Below are 23,836 nucleotides of genomic sequence, written 5' to 3'. Positions count from 1 at the left end.
ATGTACAATACAGATGAATTTCCCTCTAAATATATGTTTGACCTTGAAATTGGTGGACCTACTGTAGAATACTGAATGCTTGGTTCAATAACTTTTGTAAGGAGTGAAATTATTTGTTTTTATTTATTTGTTCAAAAATAGATTGTGATAAGTATTGATGGTTAGTGCGGTGACTGGACAACCGGGTCCCGGGAAACATGTAGCGGGTTTGATTCCCGTACGTAGTAATATTTTAGTATTTTACAAATAAGTCACCTGCCTAAGTCAGAACAAAACGTTTGGCATACATATAACATATATATTTTTTTAATTCTATAAGATATAAAAGGGGCTCTGGTTCTAAACGGAGTGGGAATGAAGTGGTTTTAGGTCAGTAAGAGTCTAACACCACTCTCGTCTCATTCAAGGCAGGTGTCATTGGAATTTTGAAGACCGAAAATGTATAAATTGTAAAATAGATTTATGGAATTATTTACGTTTTGGTGCTTTACCATAGTCTAACTAGGTTGCCGAGGCACAACAATCATCATTTTCAGGCACAAAATGCAAGAGCAGTGAAAGTAATTATTTTCAGTTTTTCAGTACATACCTACACACGTGGAAGGGTACACGTCGTGTTCATTATAATTCTCTTTCAGGCTACAACTGTAACGTCGCGTGCTCTGAATAAAATTATTTCAATGACTTTTGCTACGAGTATTTGTTACTATATAAGTATATATTTTTATGTTTTTGCTAAAATTGTAACCAAGATTAGATTTAATATTGCTTTTATTTTTGCCCCACTCTATAATTTTCTCTAGTGACGTGTCTGCATTTACAAACACGTTTCTTCACATAAAACACACCCAAACCCGAAACAATATTTTTGTAATCCCAAAAAAAAAATTTGTTGCATATGAAAATCGAATCCACGATACGTTGTAGAACATCTGGTTTCTAGCCACTGGGCAAATTTAAATAATCCTGTCGTACCATAAATACCCTTTAATGTGACGATTTTATTAATTTAAAAAGAAAAAGATCACACTCACACAAGCACACGATGCAATTAATTCCACAAGTAATATTTAAAAACAATACGCAAAGCAGAACATTGCATAGTTGCATCGGCTTCCATAGCAACTAGGTCACGTATACACATTTATTCCTTCAATAAAAAAAAGAATACATTTTTTATTTTTCAAACAGTGACCCGTCAATATTTACAGTATTATTCTCATAAACAAAGACAAACAAAAGGGATTGTTATAACTATTTTCGTTCCAAACAATGTACCGAAACCCCAGCGGATTCCAAAGATTTTTATACCGCGATCAAAAGATATTTGCCAACAAACAGTGTGGCTGACGAGATCTGTCCCGAGGAATCCAATAAAGGAGTTCCCACGATTGGCTGACTCCACAAATTGGATTAATGGATTCTCCTCAGATGCAGCAGTGACAAGTGAATCGTTCTTGCTTAGAGGAAAGTTTTCAACACAGTTTCGTTAGTTAGAATTGCTGTTTAATTCGGATTTCGATTCTATGTGAATTCGCTTAAATGGGGATTTGTATTATTCAGGGTTGAACAAAAAATACCCTTTTGCTTGTGTGCTGGTGGGATAAGTCATTAGTAGCTACACCACCATTCAAGGGAGTGTTATTTACATATTTCTATGGAATATGAAATTATTACCTAATAATTAAATTCACAACTTGAAATCACTAACTTGAAGGGATTACCTTGTTGACAGCATCAGTGGATTCCTAAAGGTCCTCCTAAAATAATTATTTAGTTGTCTGTGACATTCTTAAAAAATATTAAGGAAGCTTTATTTTACGCCGTTTTCCCTTGAAACTCTCTTAAAACCGCGGTACCACTCGTCGAGCCGACCCGTTCGTGCCGAAGCATGGCTCTCCCACCTGGAAATAAATAGATTTATGTCAATTTCCGAGGTACATTGTGCAAATATTATTACAATCTTCCGTCCAGTAATAAGTGGGGCTGGGCTAAGAAATTGGACAGGTCTACATAAATTGTAGGTTTCATTAAAGTAGGTCCACAAACTGACGCTGAAATCTAATAATATTGTAGTAAAATTGGTTGCGTAATAAATATTTTATGTCTGTCTAGAAAATGTAGTTTTCTTCATACATTTTCTAGTTGAGGGATCGGGTATTCTATTTTATACTGTTAATATCCTGTTCTAAATTATATCATATCGCCATTACTTTCCAAAGAGACGAACAGAACTGAAAGTTTTTGATACCAGAATAACTTTTCATGTGTCCGCCGGCTCGACTGGAGTGATTCCACGGCCTCACAGAAAACCGACGTGAAATAACGCTTGCGTTGTGTTTCGTTGTGTAAGTGAGGTTACCGGAGGCCCAATTACTTCCCTTCCCAATCTTCCCAATCCCTGATTCCCCAACAACTCATAAATTCCTAACCTCCAAAAGGCCGACAACGTACTTGTAACCCCTCTGGTGTTCGGGTGGATATTTTATTATATGGATATTTTAATCTATATGAAAACAGACTCTAAAAGTACCTCGCGCACGCACATTAGGCCAATAATCCAACTTACAGGTACATTCCCGAACTGAATCAAATTGAGTTAGGTTTCCAGATTTACAATTTGAAACTCATTATGAAACCCAAGGGTTCCTTTATAAAGTAACAAATTCCACGTTACCTTTATTTAATGTACGAAATTCAATTTACAACTTATCCATTTTATCAGCCGCCATGTCGGACAGATTAAGGATTACACCATATTTTAATTACATGGTCATCGAATATTATCGTAAATAACTTGTGTATGCAAACAATTTCAGTTATTAATGTTTACCGCCATTGTTTACGGTTTTTACAGCTGAATACTGATGAAATACATTTTCGATGATAATTATTATAATTTGTGGGTAACTATAAAATTTGTATGGTAATGTGTGGTGGTAGAAATGCTAACTGAAATATGTCAAGAATGCCTACATTGGATTGAGTAGAATCATGATGTAATTGAGTGAATTATATGACATAAAATTATATTTGAAAAAGGCTCTGTTAAGTATTTATAAGCCGTATCAGGTAAGTATTTAGGAATAGTCATTTTCCTCTTGTGATCTTGTCGTATGACGAACGATTAGTGAATACCGTTCTCATCAGTGACGAATAATTATCTTTTCTGCGTACATAAATACTCGCATCTTATATTTTACCATCTTAATTACTTATTTAATCTCTAAATACGTAATTAATCGTTACAATTAATGTGCTAAAAATAATATCTATCTGTTAGCAATCCCAAAGCGGCAAGAACTATAAAATAGCCGTGAAATAAACGTGCTAAAATATCGAAAATCGGGTTTGGATTTAAATTTCTGTAAAATATTCCTCCGTTGAGGGGAAAGTTTGTAGGCGGCCAAGTGGCGTTTTATCATACAACTTATGAATGGCACCGCTAGGAGCGTTTAGTGCTGATCTATGGCAACATTATAGCATGCCCCGATGGTTCCCTCGATTTCATATGCCAAGAACACAGTATGTGCCGCGTGCGAGATATTGTCAGATTGCGACGACTGTATTTGAATTGAGTTTTTAACAACAAAATTGCTGCGTTGTAATAGTCGTAGATTTTATCTTCAATGCCTGTTTTCTAGAACTAGACAAAACAAAAATCTTGAGTTATAATATTGAGTATCTAAGCATAAAAAAATTTCGCAGTATGTATGCAGGTACATATTTCGTACTTCAGATGGTATGTAAAGGATAAGCTGCGTAACAGGTTACCGGGATTCCAGCTCAAAACAGGAGAAGAACGGGATGGTTTTTAGTCAATAAGAGTCTGACATTCCTTTCGCTTCACCCAAGGCGGGCGAAGATATTTTACCCCCAAAAAATGTATGTAGAAGAGTGAAAAGCTATGCCACGATTTAGAGTAAGATTTGAGCATCAGAGATTCATGAGGATAGGAATACAAAGAGATTGATAAAATAATGATTCAAAGAGCTAGTCTTTAGAATCTATTTATTTATTTATATATCTAACTACAGCTAGTAGGAGACGAAATGAATCACATCAGATATTTGTTATATCTTTTTAATAACTAAGAATTAATAACAGTAGGTACATCCGTTATAAAGGTGATTTCATTACGAAAACCATTTACCTGTTATTTTAATATTTATCTCAAACATTTTTATTCAAGATATAAAATGATATCATACTTGTGATATTTTCCCGTTTATAAAACACGTGTAACTTTTCCTTTTCATCTTATAAGTCTTTACAAATTGAAACGTTTGCATGTTTGCAATAAAAAGTAACATTTTAAGTATCAAAACCGCCATTTGAAACCAGGTACGGGGTTCTGGTTATGTGAAATCGTATTCCGTTACGCTTGTTGACCCTGCAGTTTAATGAATACCATGCAAAGAGGGAATATAAATTATTTTTGTTACGATTTTTTATTCCCGAAGGGGTAGGCAGAGGTGCACATTACGGTACGTAATACCGCTATACAATGTTCACCCACTTTTCACCATTTGTGTGATAATCCCATGTAATAGGGGGTGAGCCTATTGCCATATACTGGGCACAATTCCAGACTCCGTGCTACTACTGAGATATTTTCGAAAAGCCGAAAAAAGCCTAGTAATACTTCGCCCAACCCGGGAATCGAAGCCGAGAGCCCTTGGCAGTCGCACTAGCGACCTCGCGACCAACGAAGCAGTCTCTAAATATTAAAAATACATACATACATAACCTCACCCTGTCTCCCATGGGGGTAGGCAGAGACAATGGAACGCCAATTGCCACGGCTCTTACACACTTCTTTCGCTTCATATTAGAAATGTACATTATACAAACATAAACTACTTTGAAAGATCCTGAATTTGCTTTCGTGAGACTAAGAATTTTATAGAGGTGAAACACGATGGATTAGTTATTTTAAGGGTATTTTTAGGGTTTATATCAAACTTTTTTAGCCCAAAAAAGTTTCTAAGTTTCAGTTAAAACATGGAACTGAAACATGGCATTCTGTCGTTTGGAATTGATTAATATTCTATTTTAGAAACTATTTTTTTGTACAGAAACTTTAGCTGCGGATTATATAGCGTGCATTAAATAGAAAATATTGAAATTCCTTCTGAAAGGCAAAGTTAACAACAAGTTTTAGCGTAGTTAGTGTATATATTGTATGTGATAAACCGGTAAACGAAAAGACTGATCGCCTGATGGTAAGCAATAGCCACCGCCCAAGGACACCCAAAACATCAGAGGCGTTACGGGTACGTCGCCGGCCTTTAAGGAGTTTCGGTTGGAGTCACCCCCTATTACATGGGACTTACAACACAAAACAAATGGTGAAAAGTGGGTGTTCGTCACGCCTTTTATCTAAGAAGCGGCATAAACGTTGCTTATTTACAATATGACATCACTTATTCTTTTAGTGATTTTTTTTTCTTAATTAGATATCTGTCTACTATTTCATAATTAACAGGCGTGGTAAGTTTTAACCATTAATTAACCTATGAATGACAAGACTGCGTACGTAATCAATCTTTATCTTTTAATGGAATCGAATGAAAATCTTTAGCAGTGAATTAATGAGGCCTAATAAACTTAGTTTTCAGTTTTTCAGGCCGTCCCGTCCCTACAGCTAAAGGTTGACAAAATTAACGATCCTAAAACGAAATTAGGATTCAGTTTGGACTTTTGTTAATTTACTTAATTTGATTTGTTTTACAAAAAAAAGTAACATTAACTTTTCTTTTATTTAATTCGTTTATTTGGAGAAAGATGGTATATCAAGGCTAAGAATGTCAAACGTCTAAGGCGATAAAAAGAAACGTCTAATTTTTTTCTTGAAAACTGTTTAGTTGTACAAGTCGTTCTAAGTATGGCTGCCTACCAGGACGCTATATATATCACTTGAATTAGAAACAATAATACGTCACATTAAAATCCTATAAGTTTAGTGGCCACTGCTGACCAAAGGCCTCTTCTCGGACGGAGAAGGTATAAGAATTAATCACCACGCTTGCTCAATGCGGGTTGGAATCTACATATATCAAGAGAAATCTGAATAAGGCAAGCAATGTGCCCATTTCTGACTTGTAGCCAGTATTTGGCGAAATGATACAATACCTTTACTCCTCGCCTGACTAAAACAGTTGCGCATAAAAAAGTTTAAAGTAGTAAAACAAAAGAACTGTTACTTTTTAAAGGGGGAAAATCATCCAATAGCTACTCCCGCCTTGGGCGAGACGTGAGGGAGTGTTCCTAGCTCCTACTCCTGCTTTTCGAGCCGGAGCCCCGGTAAAAGAGAACCGTCACATGGACGTAAGAATAAAAGACCTGCTGGTGTCTGGTATCTAAGTACAAGTACCAAGGAGTACATTTCTTAAATAAAGTCTTTAACAATATACCCTGCCCCCACTCTTCGATCACTTCCCTCTATAGTTACCAGGATATGCTGTTGTTATTGTTTCCATTTAATTTTCCTCATAATAAGCATTATGTTTATAAATGTTTAACAGAATACTCTATTATATGCGTTTATCGATATGAATGACACAATGGCTCAATACTAAATCGCGTATCACTAGGACAAATCACAAATATGTACTGTTTAGTTCAAACGAAATGTAAAATAACTGACAAAACAGATTTGTTACCCTTCGAATGACGTACAGGTGTTATGTTCAAATAAACAGGCAATACATCGAATTCCAAGCAACAGTAATATTAACTTAAACGCGTACGCAGCTCAGTCTTAACCAAACATATAAGGTGTGTGCATGACAATTTAGGAATAAAACGTAAAACTGTTCTGTGTACGACGAAATTACTATGTCACCTTATGAAAAGTAAGTTTGTTTCTGTTAATTTTTGTATTAACTATTTAAACTTTATGCTTTTAGACCAAGAAAACTCGTGTTTAGATTAAAACCATTTAGAACATCAAATTAATTCATTATAAATGGAATAAAATAACTAAATTATACGAAAGAAAATGTATGTATTTTGGGTGTCCCGAATGGGTGTTGATTTTCAACGTTTAGGAGTGAAAAGTGATAAACCACCGCACTCAGTCATTTAATGGTTACTTAACTCAAACCTTGGCAATTGTTTTCAATACAAAATCGTTACTAAGAAAAAGTTTAAGTAATCATTTAATGTCTCTGGGTACGACAGAAAGAGAACTCCGATTTCTGCTTTCATTCTTTGTGCTAATTATTTGATACGATTATTATGAAGAAAATTTAAAACTACATCTTTTGACCATGCAGCTAAAATGTGGACAACCAGGACATACAGTTGTCCTTAACTGTTCTTGATATCTTTGAAAATGAGGAGTCGTTGACATGATACGAATAAACTTATTCATTCACTTCGCTTGACGCTTATAACTTTAAGTAACCTTTAACGCTTTTAACTAAAAGTAGCGAGTTACCTATGGAGTTTCTTTCTCGTTCTTCTCCATAAGAACCTACACTTTGGAACGAGCAAATAGTTTCACTGACGACTGACCGACAGACAGACATTTTGTTTATTTTTAATATTGTACTATTTGCTTTGACGTTCTAAAGTGCCTTATCGGTCTATTTGAAATAAATAATTTTGACTTTGACTTTGAACTAATATCGAAATGATTCCCTGGTTGCATATTATACTTAATATTTTTTTTAGTAATATATGTACCTACTTATAATTATATCTCTGAATATAGATATTGGGTGCGTTTCTAGGGTCAATTACTCCAGTGAGGAGTTTATTATCATCAAGAATGTCATTGTGAAAAATGTATTGTGCAGACCACAATTGTATAATGTTTATGAATTCATATCGAACTGCATAAGAACGCGTAAACTAACGTAACTTCTATTTGTAAACACATTTCTTACTTCATTATGTGAATTTATTGTATGGAAAAGTTTCATCTCATTTATTCATAGTGAGGAAGAAATTACTTTAATATATTAATATTATAGTATGCTATATCTTAATTTTAATAAATTAAATGAAATTTCTCCATTTATGGCTCCATTGCTATGCTTCATTTTGTGCAAATAAAATGCAATTGTAGTTTTCAATGCTTTACTTCGCATCGTTTAGATAACAACCTTTTTAAGTTAGGCCACTTTCTTGGGTCTATTTTGCTACCTACTGCTTATGTATACTTGAATTACATAAATCTGACAAAAAGATGTTGGACAAGCTTTATAACTGTAAGCTGTAACAATGAAAGTAGTATTAAGGCAAATTTTAGCAATTGATCTTAGTTTATACTATACAATTACTTACCATTAGCACATCTTACTAAAAGGCACAATATTATAACTCCTCTGATTTTGCGAGTAGACAGCGCCGATTGCTTACCATCAGGTGATCCATCTACTCGGTGGCCATCCTATATCATAACAATAAAATATTTGTTTCAGCATGTACCCAAAACAACCAAAAAGATTTATTTTATTCTCAAAATGCTGTTTCTGTGTTCCACTGGAGACTGGTTGTTTCATACTTGGTTATTTCAGCTTAGTAAGTATTCACATTTCCATTATATGGTGGTACGAGTAGGATGATGACATTTTTTTGATTTGGATCTTGTCTTAATCTTCATAAGTGACATTCAATACCTTAAAACGCTTTTAAAGATACTCAAATAGATTTTATATAATTTAGAACATTGCTTCAGTCTAGAATATTCTTCTGTGTCGTGGGTGCGTTTATAAACGTACAATTTCATATACACATTACACCCAGACCCAAAACAACAATTTGTGGATTACACAAAGAGTTGTTCCGTGTGGGAATCGAACTCGCTACCCATTGCACGGCAGCCGGTTGCCTAGCCACCACACCATACCGCACCTTTAGAATGAAAGTGACTTAACTCAAAATTTCTATAACTTTCAATTCTATCATAAACTGGTGTTATAATATTATATACTCTACAACCAAAGAACTAATCCATAAGAACTTGCAGTTTTTGAATTCGGTCACTTTCATTCTAAAGTTGCGATACGTGCAGTCAACATTTTTTTTTAATTTTTCTTTATTTCTAGATTCTAAACTTCGTAATATCTGTTTACTTTGTCGGAACGCTGTTTTACATGGCTTTTTATAACTACGACCTTGAATACCTCCATAATAAGGTGCTGAAGGATGGAGGTACAGTCCCAGACTATTTGGATGGGTCCAAGATTATGACGACTGTTGTAGTGACTATTTTAGATGGAGGCTTAAACGTTATCTGGTTTGCGATGAGCATAGTTCTTCTTATTGGTCTGCATAGGGTATGTATTCTATAGTGTTATGAACTTAGTTGATATTTTTTTTTATTTTTGAGTGTGCTATATCATACATTGTCTTCTCCCGCCAGACGAGAGGGAGTGTCAGACTCTTGCTGACTAAAAACCAGCCCGTTCCTACTCCTGCTTATTGAGCTGGAGCCCCCGGTTACCTACTATTTATTAATTATTACAGTGCACAAAAAATACGAAAATAGAAAAAAAAATTATAAATAAATCATATCATTTTCTTAATTGCAGGCAAGGTTTGTTGCTATTACTTACTATTATTCAATTACCATTAGTGTATCGTCAATACTTTTATCATACACATTAAACATTATTTCAGAGCTATTTAAAAAAATAAGACACCAACTCGACGTTTAAGTTAATAAAAAGACCTGAAGCACATTTCAGGCTGGTCGTACGAGGCATGTTCAAAATTATCTACGGCCACAATAAATGTTCCCTTGTTTGACTTACTTAGCTGGCACTAAGCCAGTTTGTACGAAATTACAAATAGGTTTTGCCAAATCTTTTCATGATTTCTGGACAGCGGTTTCTTTGAAATTTTTGAAGGAGTTAGACACGAAAGGCCTGTCAAATTCTTGTTTATAAACGTTTATAACGATGCATAGATGCGTGAAACACAGGAAGGGTAATAAATTGTTAAAATATTCTTAAGTCTTTGACAGTGGGACGACCATGGCTGAAAAAAAAAAGTCTTTGACTACCAATAGAAAACTGTTGAAGGCAAATCCTCCGCTAACATCGGTCACCGGCGACCCCCGTGGCGTTTAATGTGTTAAAAACAAATTAGTAATGTTGTGAGCATTATAAATATTTTACTTAAACCCAAAACCATGTTACCTTTTACCTTACTAAATAATTATGTGATTTTTGACTAATTTCAACTAGTGAATCTACAATACATAAGTATGTATTGTATTCCTATAGTACTGTAGTATAAGTATACTACAGTCAAATTATCTTATACCAACACGAAGTTGGGTGGCCTGGTTTAATCATATTGAGATACATTAGCAAATGACTTCAAAGCTTGTACTTGCGAAGTCCTTAGAAACAGCAGTTTGTTAGTTCACTCTATACACCATCGACCTACGAGATCGGTGATTAGCAATTTTATGGCCCTATCTTAACTAACAAATAATGGAGCCTCAACAAACTTATTGTTCTTGGTTTGTGTTTAAATAATATTTTGTTAGGATATGCTTATTTATCTTCTTAAAATATTTAATAGATATTGGTAACAATTAACACTTTTATTTAAAAAAAATGTTGTGGTGGCCCGGAGGTTTAGGACGGCCGCTTCTCATGCATGAGAGTTCGGTTTCGAAACCTACCAATATGACCCTTTCTGAGTTATATGTACTTTGTAAGATTATTTAAACACCACTGACAAATAGTAAAGGAAAACATCGTGAGGAAACCTGGTCTTATAACTTCTTACTATAAGTTTGAAATTACCAATCCGCATTGAGCAAGCGTGGTGATTAATTCTCAAACCTTCTCCGTGCGAGAAGAGCCGTTAGTCAGCAGTAGCCACTTAAAGCAGCCACACATAAATACAGTCAAACAGAGAACCTCCTTTTTTGAAATCTTTAACAAATTATGAATTATAGTTATAATGCTAGTTTTCCTGGATAAATATTAACCCTTTTTCATTTTGTTTCAGAAACGACCTGGCCATATAAAGTTCCATGTGTCAGTTGCTTGTATTCGACTACTTCTGTCGATTATATGCGTATTTTTCCATGGCCCGTACATGGCTCATTCTACATTAGTTTGTAGCGTGGAAATTGGTAAATCATACTATCCTGTACATTATTTTTATTTAAAGTTTCCAGTATTATTGAGCCTGTTTTGCATTGATTAATATAGGGATAGGGATAGGGATCATGACGGGGTATAAAAATTTAAAATTTATTTAGTCCGTCAGTTAGGTAACGTAAAACATTATACACGTATTTTTTTATTTTGTCATATGTATGAGACAAAAATACTTAAATACTAGCTTCCGCCCGCGACTCCGTCCGCGTGGATGTCGGTCTTCGCGTGGATGTTTTATATCTCCATTTTGAGTAACTCTAACAATGACATCTTTTAAATATCTATTGGACCCAAATACGGCGAGGCCCATAATAATTAAGGATATCCCTCTACTGCTGTTGAGCTTGCGTTCTGTATAGGTAGTATAAAAATGAAAAATTAAGAAATTTTTTCTACGTATTTTTCCAGGATAAAAAGTATCCTATTTTATGCCCAGGAAAATAAGGTATAATTACACCAAGTTTCATCGAAATCGATCCGTTAGTTTTCACGTGATGCCTGAACATACAGATAGACAGACAGACGGACAGACAAAAAAAAATTAATCACGTACAGAATTGACCCTTCAACAGATTTATTATATGTATAGATAAAATTTCATACCTATAATTAATAAAAGTACCTACGCCTTTACCTACCTAATATAAACTAAGCGTAATTCATGTATATCTTTAGTGTTTCTGTACCGATTTCTATGATTCTTTTTTTATTAAATAGGTAATATGTTAACATTTTTAATTAGGGATGAATGAGTGTTATAAATGTAAGAATAGGTAGACAAATATAATCAGAAAGCTCCGAACTGCTTAGCTATCGGGAGTTATACGTGTTAGGCCAGTGCAGATAGGTTTTGAAACAAAAGAAATTTATAGTAGAATGAAACCTATTGGAAATCGAAGAGAATATGCTAAAAATGAAAAAAAAATAAAAATTCCACTCCATCCGAGTTCGGGAAGTGGGGGGAGGGAGGTTTTAAGAGTAAAAATCGGTTTATCGCAATTTCCGGCGAAACTACAAGTCCTATGAAAAAAAGTTTAATGGCAAAGTTGTAGGTAATAAAAAGATCTACAACTTTTGTATTTACACATTTTTTATATTACCTCAAAATTTTGTGGAAAATTAAAAAAACTACGATTTCGGTTTTTTATTCTTATCTTTGACAAAAATATTTATTTTTTAACAAAATTTTGTGAAAACGTGACTTTATATGTACCAAACAAACTCTAATTTTTTGGAATTGAAAAATTTATTTTTTTACCAGATATTGATTAAATACCGAAAAATTTTCCTAATTTTCAATCGAAAATTCACGCGTCAAAATGTCAGCTTTTTTATAAAATTCGATGGGCTGTTTGTTCGTTGAAATCTCTACTTTTCGATAGTGTAAAAAAAATAAACGTTACTATGAAAAATGTTCAGAAAAAACAGGTGATAGTGAACGGTGGCTAGAGATCGTCCTGCGATTCCCGACGCCCGGAGTGTCTCTGGAGGAGCGAGCGACACTGAGATGACGTCTCCTCCTTCTGCGAAGCAGTCATGCTAGCAAAGAAGGAGGCGGGATACGTGAGGGAACGAACCTCCTCACCCCCCAGCCTTCGCGAGAGACACTCTGGGCGTCGAGGATCGCGCAAAGAACTCTGGCCTCCGTAAGTACGGGTCTGTAGACGGCGAGCAAGGGTAGCTTGCCGCCCGAACAGAACTAGACCCGTGCATGCGGCGCGTCGCGTTCCGCGCGCGCCTCAATGAGCCATCAGACCACCTCAGATGGTGTCTAGTATGGCTGATGCCTGATCCGGATCTGCGGACTACCTAGCGGGTTTACCGGGGCTCCGGTTCGAAAAGCAGGACTAGGAACAGGGTGGTTTTTAGTCAGTAAGAGCCTGACATTCCCTCTCGCCTCACCTAAGGCGAGAGAGGTCATTGGATTGGACTGGATGATTTTGCCACCTTAAAAAATAAAAAAAAGTTTATAAATTATCTTCAAATAGCAACAAATAAGTATCTACGTATTTAATTAAAACAAAATTCTACAACTTTCTTATAACATTGTAGATGTCTTATCAAATATAAACATTATTAACTTATTTGATTGTTAATCATAGTAGAATGTTTTAATTTATATATTTTTTTTAATTGTCAATGTACCATTAAATCTTACTCTACATGAGTTAATTGTAATAAATAGCTCAAAATTGTGCATAATGATGAAAAACAATTTTTTCGATTCGAGTTTTTTTAGTTTATTGCGTTTTTTGAGAACATTTTCCATGGTAACGTAATTTTTTTTACACTATCGAAAAGTAGAGATTTCAACGAACAAACAGCCCACCGAATTTTATAAAAAAGCTGACATTTTGACGCGTGAATTTTCGATTGAAAATTAGGATAATTTTTCGGTATTTAATCAATATCTGGTAAAAAAATAAATTTTTCAATTCCAAAAAATTAGAGTTTGTTTGGTACATATAAAGGCACGTTTTCACAAAATTTCGTTAAAAAATAAATATTTTTGTCAAAGATAAGACTAAAAAACCGAAATCGTAGTTTTTTTAATTTTCCACAAAATTTTGAGGTAATATAAAAAATGTGTAAATACAAAAGTTGTAGATCTTTTTATTACCTACAACTTTGCCATTAAACTTTTTTTCATAGGACTTGTAGTTTCGCCGAAAATTGCGATAAACCGATTTTTACTCTTAAAACCTCCCTCCCCCCCACTTCCCGAACTCGGATGGAGTGGAATTTTTATTTTTTTTCATTTTTAGTATATTCTCTTCGATTTCCAATAGGTTTCATTCTACTATAAATTTCTTTTACTTGTTACCTTTATTAGAGGTATCTGCACTGGCCTATGTTATTGTGAGTCAACCATAAAAGATAGACATTTGCTGTAGTTGAATATTTTTTAAACAATTTTAAGGGGAATATTTCCGTCATACATGATTTCTGTGTAGCTTTAACCATTAAGGCTGCACACGCGACGGAAGCTTCAAAAATGGAGTAAGTTCTCCTGTTTTCCCAACATTTCCCTTCACTGCTCTGCTCCTATTGATCGTAGCGTGATGAAAAGTATACTATAACCTGCCCAGGAGTATGAAGAACAATTGTACCAAGTTTCGTTGAAATCTGTCGAGTGGTTTTTGTTTCTATAAAGAACATACAGACAGACAGACAGACAGACAGACAGACAAAAAAATTTCTGATTGCATTTTTGGCGTCAGTATCGATCACTAATCACCCGCTGATAGTTATTTTGGAAATATATTTCATGTACAGAATTGACCTCTCTACAGATTTATTATAAGTATATAGAAGATAGATAAGGAATGAAAGTTTAGGAGTTGAATCAAATAAGTCATATCTATCACGTATGAGACGTACCTAGAAGTGTTGACACGCGATATTTGAAATCAATATATCTTCAAAAGCATTTGTTAAGAAAAGAAACATTACGTGTCTAATATTTTTAAATAATCTATAAAACGAACATTAAAATACCCTTTTGTTAAGTTGGTCGATAGAGACAGGTCGATCAGAGCTGTTTTTTTGTATGATTTTCTATGGCATTTTTTATATTTTCGATAAGTTTTATCAATTTTTCTCAAATAATTTTTACTTTTGCAGTTTTCTCAGCGTACTTCATCTTGCTCTACTACAGTTATGCCATCATGTTGGAGCGAGATCAACGGCCTAAGAATCCCAAACCAGTGATGGAAATTATCGCGAGTGTTATCTCAAAGCCTCCTCAACATATTGACAAAGTTACTTTGACTGAGGGGGAAGGAAATTACTGTACAGTGTAAACAATATTGCATAATTTTTGAAAATAATAATATGTTCTATGCACAAGTTGTACATTATTTTTTAGTTATATTGCTTTAATATAATCGAATGCAAACGTATAGTTCTGTTTTTAGATTTATTAAAAACTTAAATTATTGTGTCAAGATCTTATTCTTTTCCTGATTTAAAACTTTATACCTATCCTTCGAGGCAAAACTTTTTTTTAATATTTTATTTCATACTACGGCTTTACCCGCGTTCCTGTGAGATGATGAAAAGTAGCCTATGTGTTATTCCAGACTTATTCGTTACTTCACCCAGTATAACCCTTTTTTTTTGAGGGGGAAAATCATCCAATGTCTTCTCCCGCATTGGGCAAGACGAGAGGGAGTGTCAGACTCTTACTGACTAAAAACCACCCCGTTCCTACTCCTGCTTTTCGACCCGGAGCCCCGGTAAACCTGCTAGGTAGTCCGCAGCACCCAGTATAACCCTAAGCTATTATTTTCGGAACAAAATCGGCATATAAACGAATAGTTTAAACAATCATTAAATGTTTGAGTACAGCAGTTGTAATGAAAAATCTACATTCAAAATGTATCATGTCTAGTATCATGTTTTATAGAATTTTCTATTTAAAAATCATAAACATAAGTATGTAACTACTCTACTAATAACTATAATTCAAGTGAATTATAGCAGTAACGTTACGTAATATCAAAACAATTTGAAATACTTTAAAGGTATGCCTACGTCACATGTAGGTACAGTTAACATAAAAATAACCCAAGGGACAAAATACTGCTTTCTTATCCTTAGAATGACGCAAATGTTGATGTTATGTATAAACAGGTAATGCATGTGATTCCACCCTACAAAACTAGTGTATGATCGTGCGCAGATCAGTCGGCACGAAACGTGCGCGAGCGTCAGACGTGCTACAATTATTAAATTAAAATAAAAAGTGAAATCTGTTTGTGTACATCAAAATGTCTTCGTCGCCTTATGAACAGTGAGTTTTGTTTTTATTTATGTTTTTATATTATTTGTATCAATTACTGTTTTTATTTATATATTAGTTGTCCCAATACAATGATGTTTGCGTTCTAATTATTATTTTGAGGTTATGTTTAAGTTTTAGTGTTTGATGTCAATTCAAAAGCAAGTTGTAATTTGAAAGCAAGGCTGCTTTATGATCATGTTTGTGTTACATTAAAGACAAAGTTTTTACCTTTTTTTATTGTCCTATTACATATACTTCTTGAAACGGACATTTTGTTTTTGGTGGTGGTATAATTAGGAGATACGAAATGATGACGTCACATTATGGTGAAAGAGATACGCTTTATATGTTTTTTTAACAAAAGAGCTTATGCAATATGACGTCATGTCTTTAAAAAAGATACATAATATACAATATGCCCATATTGTTAATATATGTATGAAGGTCGATCCAATGAACAGATTAGCAAAACTTTAAATTGAATTACCATTGTTGTATAAAGCCACAAAATGTATTTTTTAAAGATCATCTCCGTAGATCATATTGGATCCAATGTTTAACAAACTTTATTAGACAAACTGCTCATCCAATGAAACAGTTATGTGAATAAAAAACCTTAGTTCGCGGTTGAAATTGGTAATAGGTACTTAACATAATAGGGGCCACAGCGTAACATGATGTAATGTTGTTATTTTTAATCATATCATGATAGTATACATAGTTTATAGAATACAAGTATGTCTAAATAATTTGTGATACGACACACGCATATTTTTGTACTTATTGTACTGGGAATTAATTGTTCTTTTTTATAATAATGCATTTTGTTCATTATGAAGATCCATGTACCAAACCATAATAGCACAAAATATTTATAAACATCAAAATGTTGCCTTCATGCTCGATAGATGGCGTTGATCGAGATAGATCGCGCTATGGTTTTGTTACATCGCTTTAGTTAGGGCCAATTTACATGCATTATCGACACTGATACCTAGGTCGTGGGACTACTACCACCATCTCCACCTACATTCAATATAGTTCAACCTTAGATCAGTATGCAGTAGTTTTATTTAAGAACGCCTAGTATACACACCCCTGTAGGTCAACCTTTAAGCGCCAACCCCGGTGCTTAACACCATATACCTATTGTTAAAAGAATTAACCAAAAAGTTACTGTTTATTAGTAAGTAACTATTTGTATATGTTATGTAAATTAAATGTTATATTGTCTATTTATTGCAGTATCTACTCAAACCAACATGAGAATAATGAGTCTGAGGACAGAAAAGAAAATACTCTATTCTCAAAATGCTGTTTTTGTATACCTCTAGAGACTGGCTGCTTTGTACTTGGTTATACTAGCTTGGTACGTATTCATTTATATTACTTATTAATTGTGTCCAATTCACCTAAAACATGTAGAGATACCAATATATTAATATATGCAACGAGACGCCTTTTACCCCCGAAGGGGTAGGCACTAGAGCACATTTTACGCCACGTAATGCAGCTATACAATGTAAACCTACTTTTCACCGTTTGTGTTAATAATCCCATTTAATAGTGGGTGACCCTATTGCCTGAGATTTTTTGCGAGAATCCGAAAAGAGCCCGGTAATATTTTGTCAGCGCCCACATGCCTCGACTCAGTAGCAACTATTGATGTACCATTTCAATCAAAATCTCGAGCTAAAAGACCACTCTGCTCCAACTGACTTTATAGTCCAAAATGACTCCTTTCAGCAGATATTTAATTTTATGGTATAAACCGGTAAACCACGCACACGGCTCATCTGATGATAAGCAACCGCCGTCGCCTCGCCGGGTTGTTAGGGAATCGGGATTGGGAAGATTGGGAATAGGGGTAATTGGACCTCCGGTAACCTCACTCACACAACAAAACACAACGCAATCGTTGTTTCACGTCGGTTTTCTGTGACGCCGTGCTATCACTTCGGTCGAGCCGGCCCATTCGTGCCCAAGCATGGCTCTCCTTAACTTACTTACTTACATGTTTCTTCTATTTCCAGGTTCTAAACTTCATAATATCACTGTTCTTCTTTGGAACTCTGGCATTCTTAGCTATTTACACCCATGGTTTCCAATACCTCCGTACCGAAATGACAGATGATGACGAGGCTGTTCCTGATATGGATTCCATGGACAGTAACAAGTTGATGCAGATTATCATAATTACTGTGTTGAATGGAAGCTTGAATCTGGCCTGGTTTGCTATGTGCATCGTCCTTCTTGTTGGTTTGCATAAGGTGTGTATACTGTATATTTGTTTACTAGTATTATTGGTTATGTATAAGGTATCTATGTCGTGGTGGCCCGGAGGTTTAATACGCCCGCTCCTTGTGTGAACGCGTCGAAACCTACCAACGGCAAGTACAAATGTGACTTTGTCCGAATTATATGTATTTTCTAAGATTATTTAGATACCACTGACTAACGGTGAAGGAAAACATCGTGAGGAAACCCGAGCTTTTAATTTCTAATTATAAGTTTGAAATCGCCAACCCGCATTGCTCAAGCGCAGTGACTAATGAAAACACATGAAAACTAACATTTTTCATGCGAGAAGAGGCTTTGGTCAGCAGTGGCCACTAATAGGCAGTTGATGTAATGATAAGATATCTCAGTCTGTAATGTGTTAAATTTGAAGACAGAACATTCTATGACAAAGAGATGGTTATCATTCAAAATTATGCTCCAAAATCACTATGATTCTTTATTTGCTGTTTGATAGGTTAAACTTTAAATAAAACATGTATGTACCTATTAAATAAAAGCTTAAAAACAGCGACTTAGTTGTTTAAAACATGTTTTACAAAGTTTTTTTTTTATTTCAGAAACAACCAGGCTTTATCAAGGTACAAGTGTCAATTGCTACTATCCGTATCATTTTATCGATAGTTGGCTTGGCTTTGTATACCGGACACACCACTAACTCTTCAGTATTTTGCACAGCAGAAATATGTAAGTTTTACAAAATTTATTTTACGGAAAGCTTAAAATTCGTGCGTTAATTTCTAGATCAAATACCCAAAAAATATTTTGAGCAGTTTCAGAAAAGAAACCTCTTGCCATCACGTGCGACCATCCAATTTAATTGTGGAAATAAGAAATTGTAAAAAATATAGGGTTTTCAAGCTTCTTAAATTTTCTTCGATAAATATAATGAACAAGATGGTAATTAAGTTACTTTTATGTGAGCTCAAGTTAGAACGAAACTTTGCTCCCCTTCCCTCACTTACGATGCAACTTACTGTGATTTACGTAGACACAATCTGTTTATAAGTGAGGGTAACATCAAATAGGAACTAGAGGGATGAATCTATTGAACCAGAAACTTAACGACCCGTGCATTTTTTTTTAATAATAAAGGGGTTTGAGTAACTTTGTATGGACTTGTGGCGTCATTTTTTTTTCAGCGGCCACCAATAATTTTCATGTTACTTTGTTCTGCTGTGTTCATTACACATATATGTTCAATTATTTTTATCCTAAGTTATATCAAAGCTGAGATATTTGAGTTTGAAGAATTTAAAAATGTAGTCTCTATAAATACTTCAATTACCGTCCTGTGTGAAAAAAATCTTAGTTATTGTATATTATTAGAAGATTGATATTAGTTATTGGCTTTACTGTTTCTCGACCTCTCGTCTATCAATGTGACGTTAGTATTGGGCCCTAGGAAATAATAAAAACACAGTATTATACCTTATTGCATTCATTACATGATTTTTAAAAACACATTTACATATTAACTTTCTTAGTCCATTTCGTTCTCAATGTCATGTCGAATAATGGTATCTAAAAATTGTGCCGGCGGAGTCAGATTATTTTGATATCTGCCCCATCCCATGTACCATATAATGGACATTATATGCGAACAGCAGTCTAAGGTCCGTTTTCCGATTATACATGAGCAATAGTGGCCCAATATTGCATCTAGCCCTTGTGCATCTTGCCCTTCCAGTGTTTCTACCAGAAAGTCGACCCATGAAATGTGGGACCAAAAAAAAAAAATTTATGTAATATTTTAAATAGATTCATAGGTAGTCATACAGACCTTTGCCAAACAGGGGATGTACTATGCTAACTAGACACATAACGCTCTGTAATGTCTAGGTACGCATTTTTCGGGGGGGTTTGAACCCCCAACCCCCCCCCCCCCTGGCTACGCCTATGGTCGTTATAATTATCCACAAGTCCACGAGAGATTAGAAGCGCGCCACACCATCGGCCCATAGATAAAGAGTGCAATAACATTTAATAACTTCTTCGATTTCAATGACCAATATAAAACCAAATATCTCAGTTCCGATATGGTTTAGAGAAATATGACCATAATAGCTTTTGATCGCTGTATTCTGTTCTTTCATAATATTTAAGTTTCATTACTGGCCGCTCAACTTCAAAACGACGCCAACTTTACCCAAACCCCTTTATCTGCTATATTTTTGCAAAGTAAACAAGTCAGTGGCTGAAATGAAATATAAAAATAGGTTTTAAGACAAAAAAATTAACAACAGCTTCGTGATATCCCCAAGACATCCACTATTGAACATATGGCCTTCTCCCAATGACCACCATATCGGTTGGTTGAAAGCGAACTGCATAAATGGACCATAAAATCTAAAACTTACTATCTTTTATTGTCATTTCAGTGCTCTCAACATGCTTCATTCTGCTGTACCACAGCTACGCCAATCAATTGAAGCAAGAACAACTATCTGAAGACCCTAAATTGACAAAAATTGTGTCTAATGTTATCTGGAAATATCCTCAAAATATTGACCAACTGCCTTTGTCTGAGAAGAGGGAAAAGTACTAATCAGCCTAAACTTTTGGAGCATTCTAATAAACTATTTGATCCCGAATCCCGAATCTCCAAATCTCGAAAAGGTCAACTCTGGTGGTGCTCTTCTGGTGCAAGTCAATTCTACTGCTCTTCTGGTGTTGCAAGTGTCCATGGGTGGTGTCGACTGCTTATCATATCAGGTGATCTGTCCTGCCGATACCTAAAAATATAGTTTAACAGTTTACTCATGTAACTATTCGTCGTGTCGCGGAAGGCTACACATGAATATGAGCCCCTAGTGAGGCTTGAAACTAGCTGAATTACAATAAAAATAGCATAATGCGTTACAGGTTGCATTTTTAATTATTGTTTTATTTATTTATTAGTCACGTAAAGCGTTAACTGCCGAAAGAAAACTGTTGAAGGCAAATCAATGACTGTGATTTTTTTATGTGTGATAGATACTTAACTATTTATGTATATTTTTGTGAATTGTGTTGTTGGAATGTATTTTGCAATGAATACGTTGATTGATTTAATTGTGGGAGATAATACATAAAAAATAATATCTGCATTTTGTTAGGATAAATTGTAATCTCATTTGATTTTGTTGGTTAATTTTTGGGTTTTTTTATGTTTTAAGCCTAAATGTGTGAAAATATTAGTATTTATTATATTACACAATTTATTTATTATGTTATAAAATGTAATTTAAATACCTCTATCGAATATAGTACTTTGATAGTTCCTACATTAAATTATTTATAATGAATGAGGATTATTACTGTAAAAGTGAACAAAAAGGGTCAAAATTGATGTTATTTCTGTTACTCTTTTAGTTGTCTGATCAAACAAAACAATAAATATTTTTTGGGTTTAATACGTTTTTCTTTGATTCTGTCCCATTGAAGAATGGTGCACATGCTTAACTGATTCCATTTCACCGCAAACTTGGGATATATATATTTTTTTATAAAATGTCATATATTAACAAATATCTACTTAAACTATAAGTGTGTTCTACTTGTTTATTTAGCGTGTGAAATAAATGATTTTCTTTCTTTCTTTGAAATATTTTGATGTGAACTAGACTAGTGTCCGTTTTCTTGCGTCAGAACAAACTGGTACACAAACGGGTCACGGCGATGGTTTACAAAATTGCATCCACAAGAGATATGCCTTGAACCAGATAAAACCAGATGAAACCGCCTCGAAGGAGGCAACAAAACTGATTTAACTTTTCCCGTAATAGTTTCTGCGGCAGGCCCAGGTCACCAGTGGATGTATTACGAGGAACGATAATTTTACGATATAAGTTAATTGATTGTTTATTAATCGAACCAAAGTCTCGACTAGCCCCGAGTGATTTTGTTCATTATACAGCGTGTAACAAAATACCCATAGACATCAAGACGCCCTGAAGAATACAGGTTGAATAGAATCTCTACACAAATTTTCAGCTTAAAATACTCATTAGTTTTATTTTTATCACAATAACAATTTACCTAATTAGAAACGAATAACTAAAAAATAAATAAAGCTAATAAGTGTACAAAAAAGTATCTTTAGAAAAGTTGTTTGTGATCATGAGTACTCATACAATCACGTGTTTAATATATATCCTTGACTAATTGCCAGTCACCATCATCACTTACTATCAGATAAAGCAATAACCGGCCTACATCACGATAAAAAGTATTTGTAGCTGCCTTATTAGTTACCTCTTAATATATACCTCATATCTGTAATGAATGATCTTATACAAAGGTAAAACCCCGATTGATATTGGACGCATAAATACTTAATTATTTTCCTTATGTCATGGTTTTCCTTAAACAACTGCTAACAGGAAAAAGATCGAAGAAATAAAATACAAAGTTCTAATAAGGATGTGAAAATGAGTTTGTTAGCTTGTTACACTTTCACTTTACCGTGGAAGTAATTCCAGAGATATGAGCGTTGAAAGAAACAAATAAACAAAGTCCTCAGCTTTATAATATGAATAATTAGAAAATAAGTGAAGATTAAAGTAAGAGTGCTTTTCCACCAGAGATGTGCTATGTAGTTATGCTGCGAAGATGTAATAGCTAAGCTGTGAAACTATGTGACCGTTTTCATCGATACTAAGCTATGTAGTTGTCCGAGAAAGATGCGCAGCTCGAGTATGCGATGTATCGATAGTAGGATAGCCATTTTAGCGCACATCTTATCTCCGATTCCCCAACAATCCTTGAATTCCTAACCCCCAAAAGGCCGGCAACGCGCTTGTGTACCAATGAATATGATTGGTGGAAGTCAAACGCATCCACAGCAACGTAGCATAGTATACCACATCTGTGGTAGAGAACACCCTAATATGTAGTGTCGATCCATATCTACTATTAATTAATTATATCTTTAACTGCATAGATAAAGGTATAATTCATTAATAGCAGGTAAAATAGATATAATAATATACCTAAAAGCCGTAATATTATCGTCACACCAACATAGCGCCATGGTGCATTCTCTTTGGAATACGAAGTGTTGCAACAAAGATTGTAACAACTTCCTACAACTTCACTGCTTAATCTGTCTTAAGTGACTTTGATCGATGACTCAGTCACTACTTCATTAACATATACTAAGTTGTGGTTCGGAAATGCTGAGACTAGTGCTTGAAGATTTACAACACAAATCAAAACAATGCATTTATTGGTTTAAAAATATGTAAGATTTTATCGACTTCAAACAAAGAAGGAGGTTAATAATTCGTTGGCTACTTTTTTATGTATGTTCACCGATTATTCGTAGATACTTGAATCGTTTTTTTTTTTTAATAATTAAATAATTCTTTGTTTGAAACTTGAGGCACCAACTTCTTACCAATTATTGTTTGAGTAACTAATCAGTGCGTACGACAAATAATACGATTTTATAAACACAGTTTTATAATTTTATCAGTCTTGCAGTACTCGTTTTATAAAAAATACAATCATTAAATTAAAGATAATTAAATGACCTCTCATGCGGCATACGTTACCAATTAATAAAATATTTGTATCAGAAAATATTAATCAAGAAATGAAAAAGGATATAAACGCTACCGGATTCATTTCTTTG

The 23,836-nt window shown here is 34.4% G+C and overlaps 2 protein-coding genes across 2 annotated transcripts; both read left to right on the top strand.

Moving 5' to 3' along the window:
• The first annotated feature begins 6,673 nt into the window (after nt 1–6,673).
• Nucleotides 6,674–15,084, top strand: LOC118271241 (uncharacterized). Its single transcript, XM_035587248.2, has 5 exons — nt 6,674–6,857; nt 8,433–8,532; nt 9,060–9,290; nt 10,981–11,107; nt 14,760–15,084. The coding sequence occupies exons 1-5, from the start codon at nt 6,841–6,843 to the stop codon at nt 14,936–14,938; spliced, it is 654 nt and encodes a 217-aa protein (XP_035443141.2). The 5' UTR covers nt 6,674–6,840; the 3' UTR covers nt 14,939–15,084.
• A 688-nt stretch (nt 15,085–15,772) lies between these two features.
• Nucleotides 15,773–21,616, top strand: LOC118271144 (uncharacterized). Its single transcript, XM_035587089.2, has 5 exons — nt 15,773–15,930; nt 17,167–17,290; nt 17,955–18,191; nt 18,780–18,906; nt 20,601–21,616. The coding sequence occupies exons 1-5, from the start codon at nt 15,908–15,910 to the stop codon at nt 20,765–20,767; spliced, it is 678 nt and encodes a 225-aa protein (XP_035442982.2). The 5' UTR covers nt 15,773–15,907; the 3' UTR covers nt 20,768–21,616.
• Nucleotides 21,617–23,836: the final 2,220 nt, after the last annotated feature.

Source organism: Spodoptera frugiperda, chromosome 9 (assembly GCF_023101765.2).
Source record: "Spodoptera frugiperda isolate SF20-4 chromosome 9, AGI-APGP_CSIRO_Sfru_2.0, whole genome shotgun sequence".
Taxonomy (NCBI): domain Eukaryota; kingdom Metazoa; phylum Arthropoda; class Insecta; order Lepidoptera; family Noctuidae; genus Spodoptera; species Spodoptera frugiperda.
The sequence above is the reverse complement of the archived record's forward strand: the minus strand, read 5'-3'. Positions and strand labels throughout refer to the sequence as shown.

What these genes read in the sequence shown, in the direction of transcription:
- LOC118271241 (XM_035587248.2), top strand. An exon ending in TACTTGGTTATTTCAGCTTA is followed by an intron (nt 8,533 to 9,059) that starts GTAAGTATTCAC and finishes CTTTATTTCTAG; the next exon opens with ATTCTAAACTTCGTAATATC. An exon ending in TTCTTATTGGTCTGCATAGG is followed by an intron (nt 9,291 to 10,980) that starts GTATGTATTCTA and finishes ATTTTGTTTCAG; the next exon opens with AAACGACCTGGCCATATAAA.
- LOC118271144 (XM_035587089.2), top strand. Translation starts at nt 15,908, where the DNA reads ATGTCTTCGTCGCCTTATGAACA. An exon ending in TTCTTGTTGGTTTGCATAAG is followed by an intron (nt 18,192 to 18,779) that starts GTGTGTATACTG and finishes TTTTTATTTCAG; the next exon opens with AAACAACCAGGCTTTATCAA. An exon ending in ATTTTGCACAGCAGAAATAT is followed by an intron (nt 18,907 to 20,600) that starts GTAAGTTTTACA and finishes TTGTCATTTCAG; the next exon opens with TGCTCTCAACATGCTTCATT.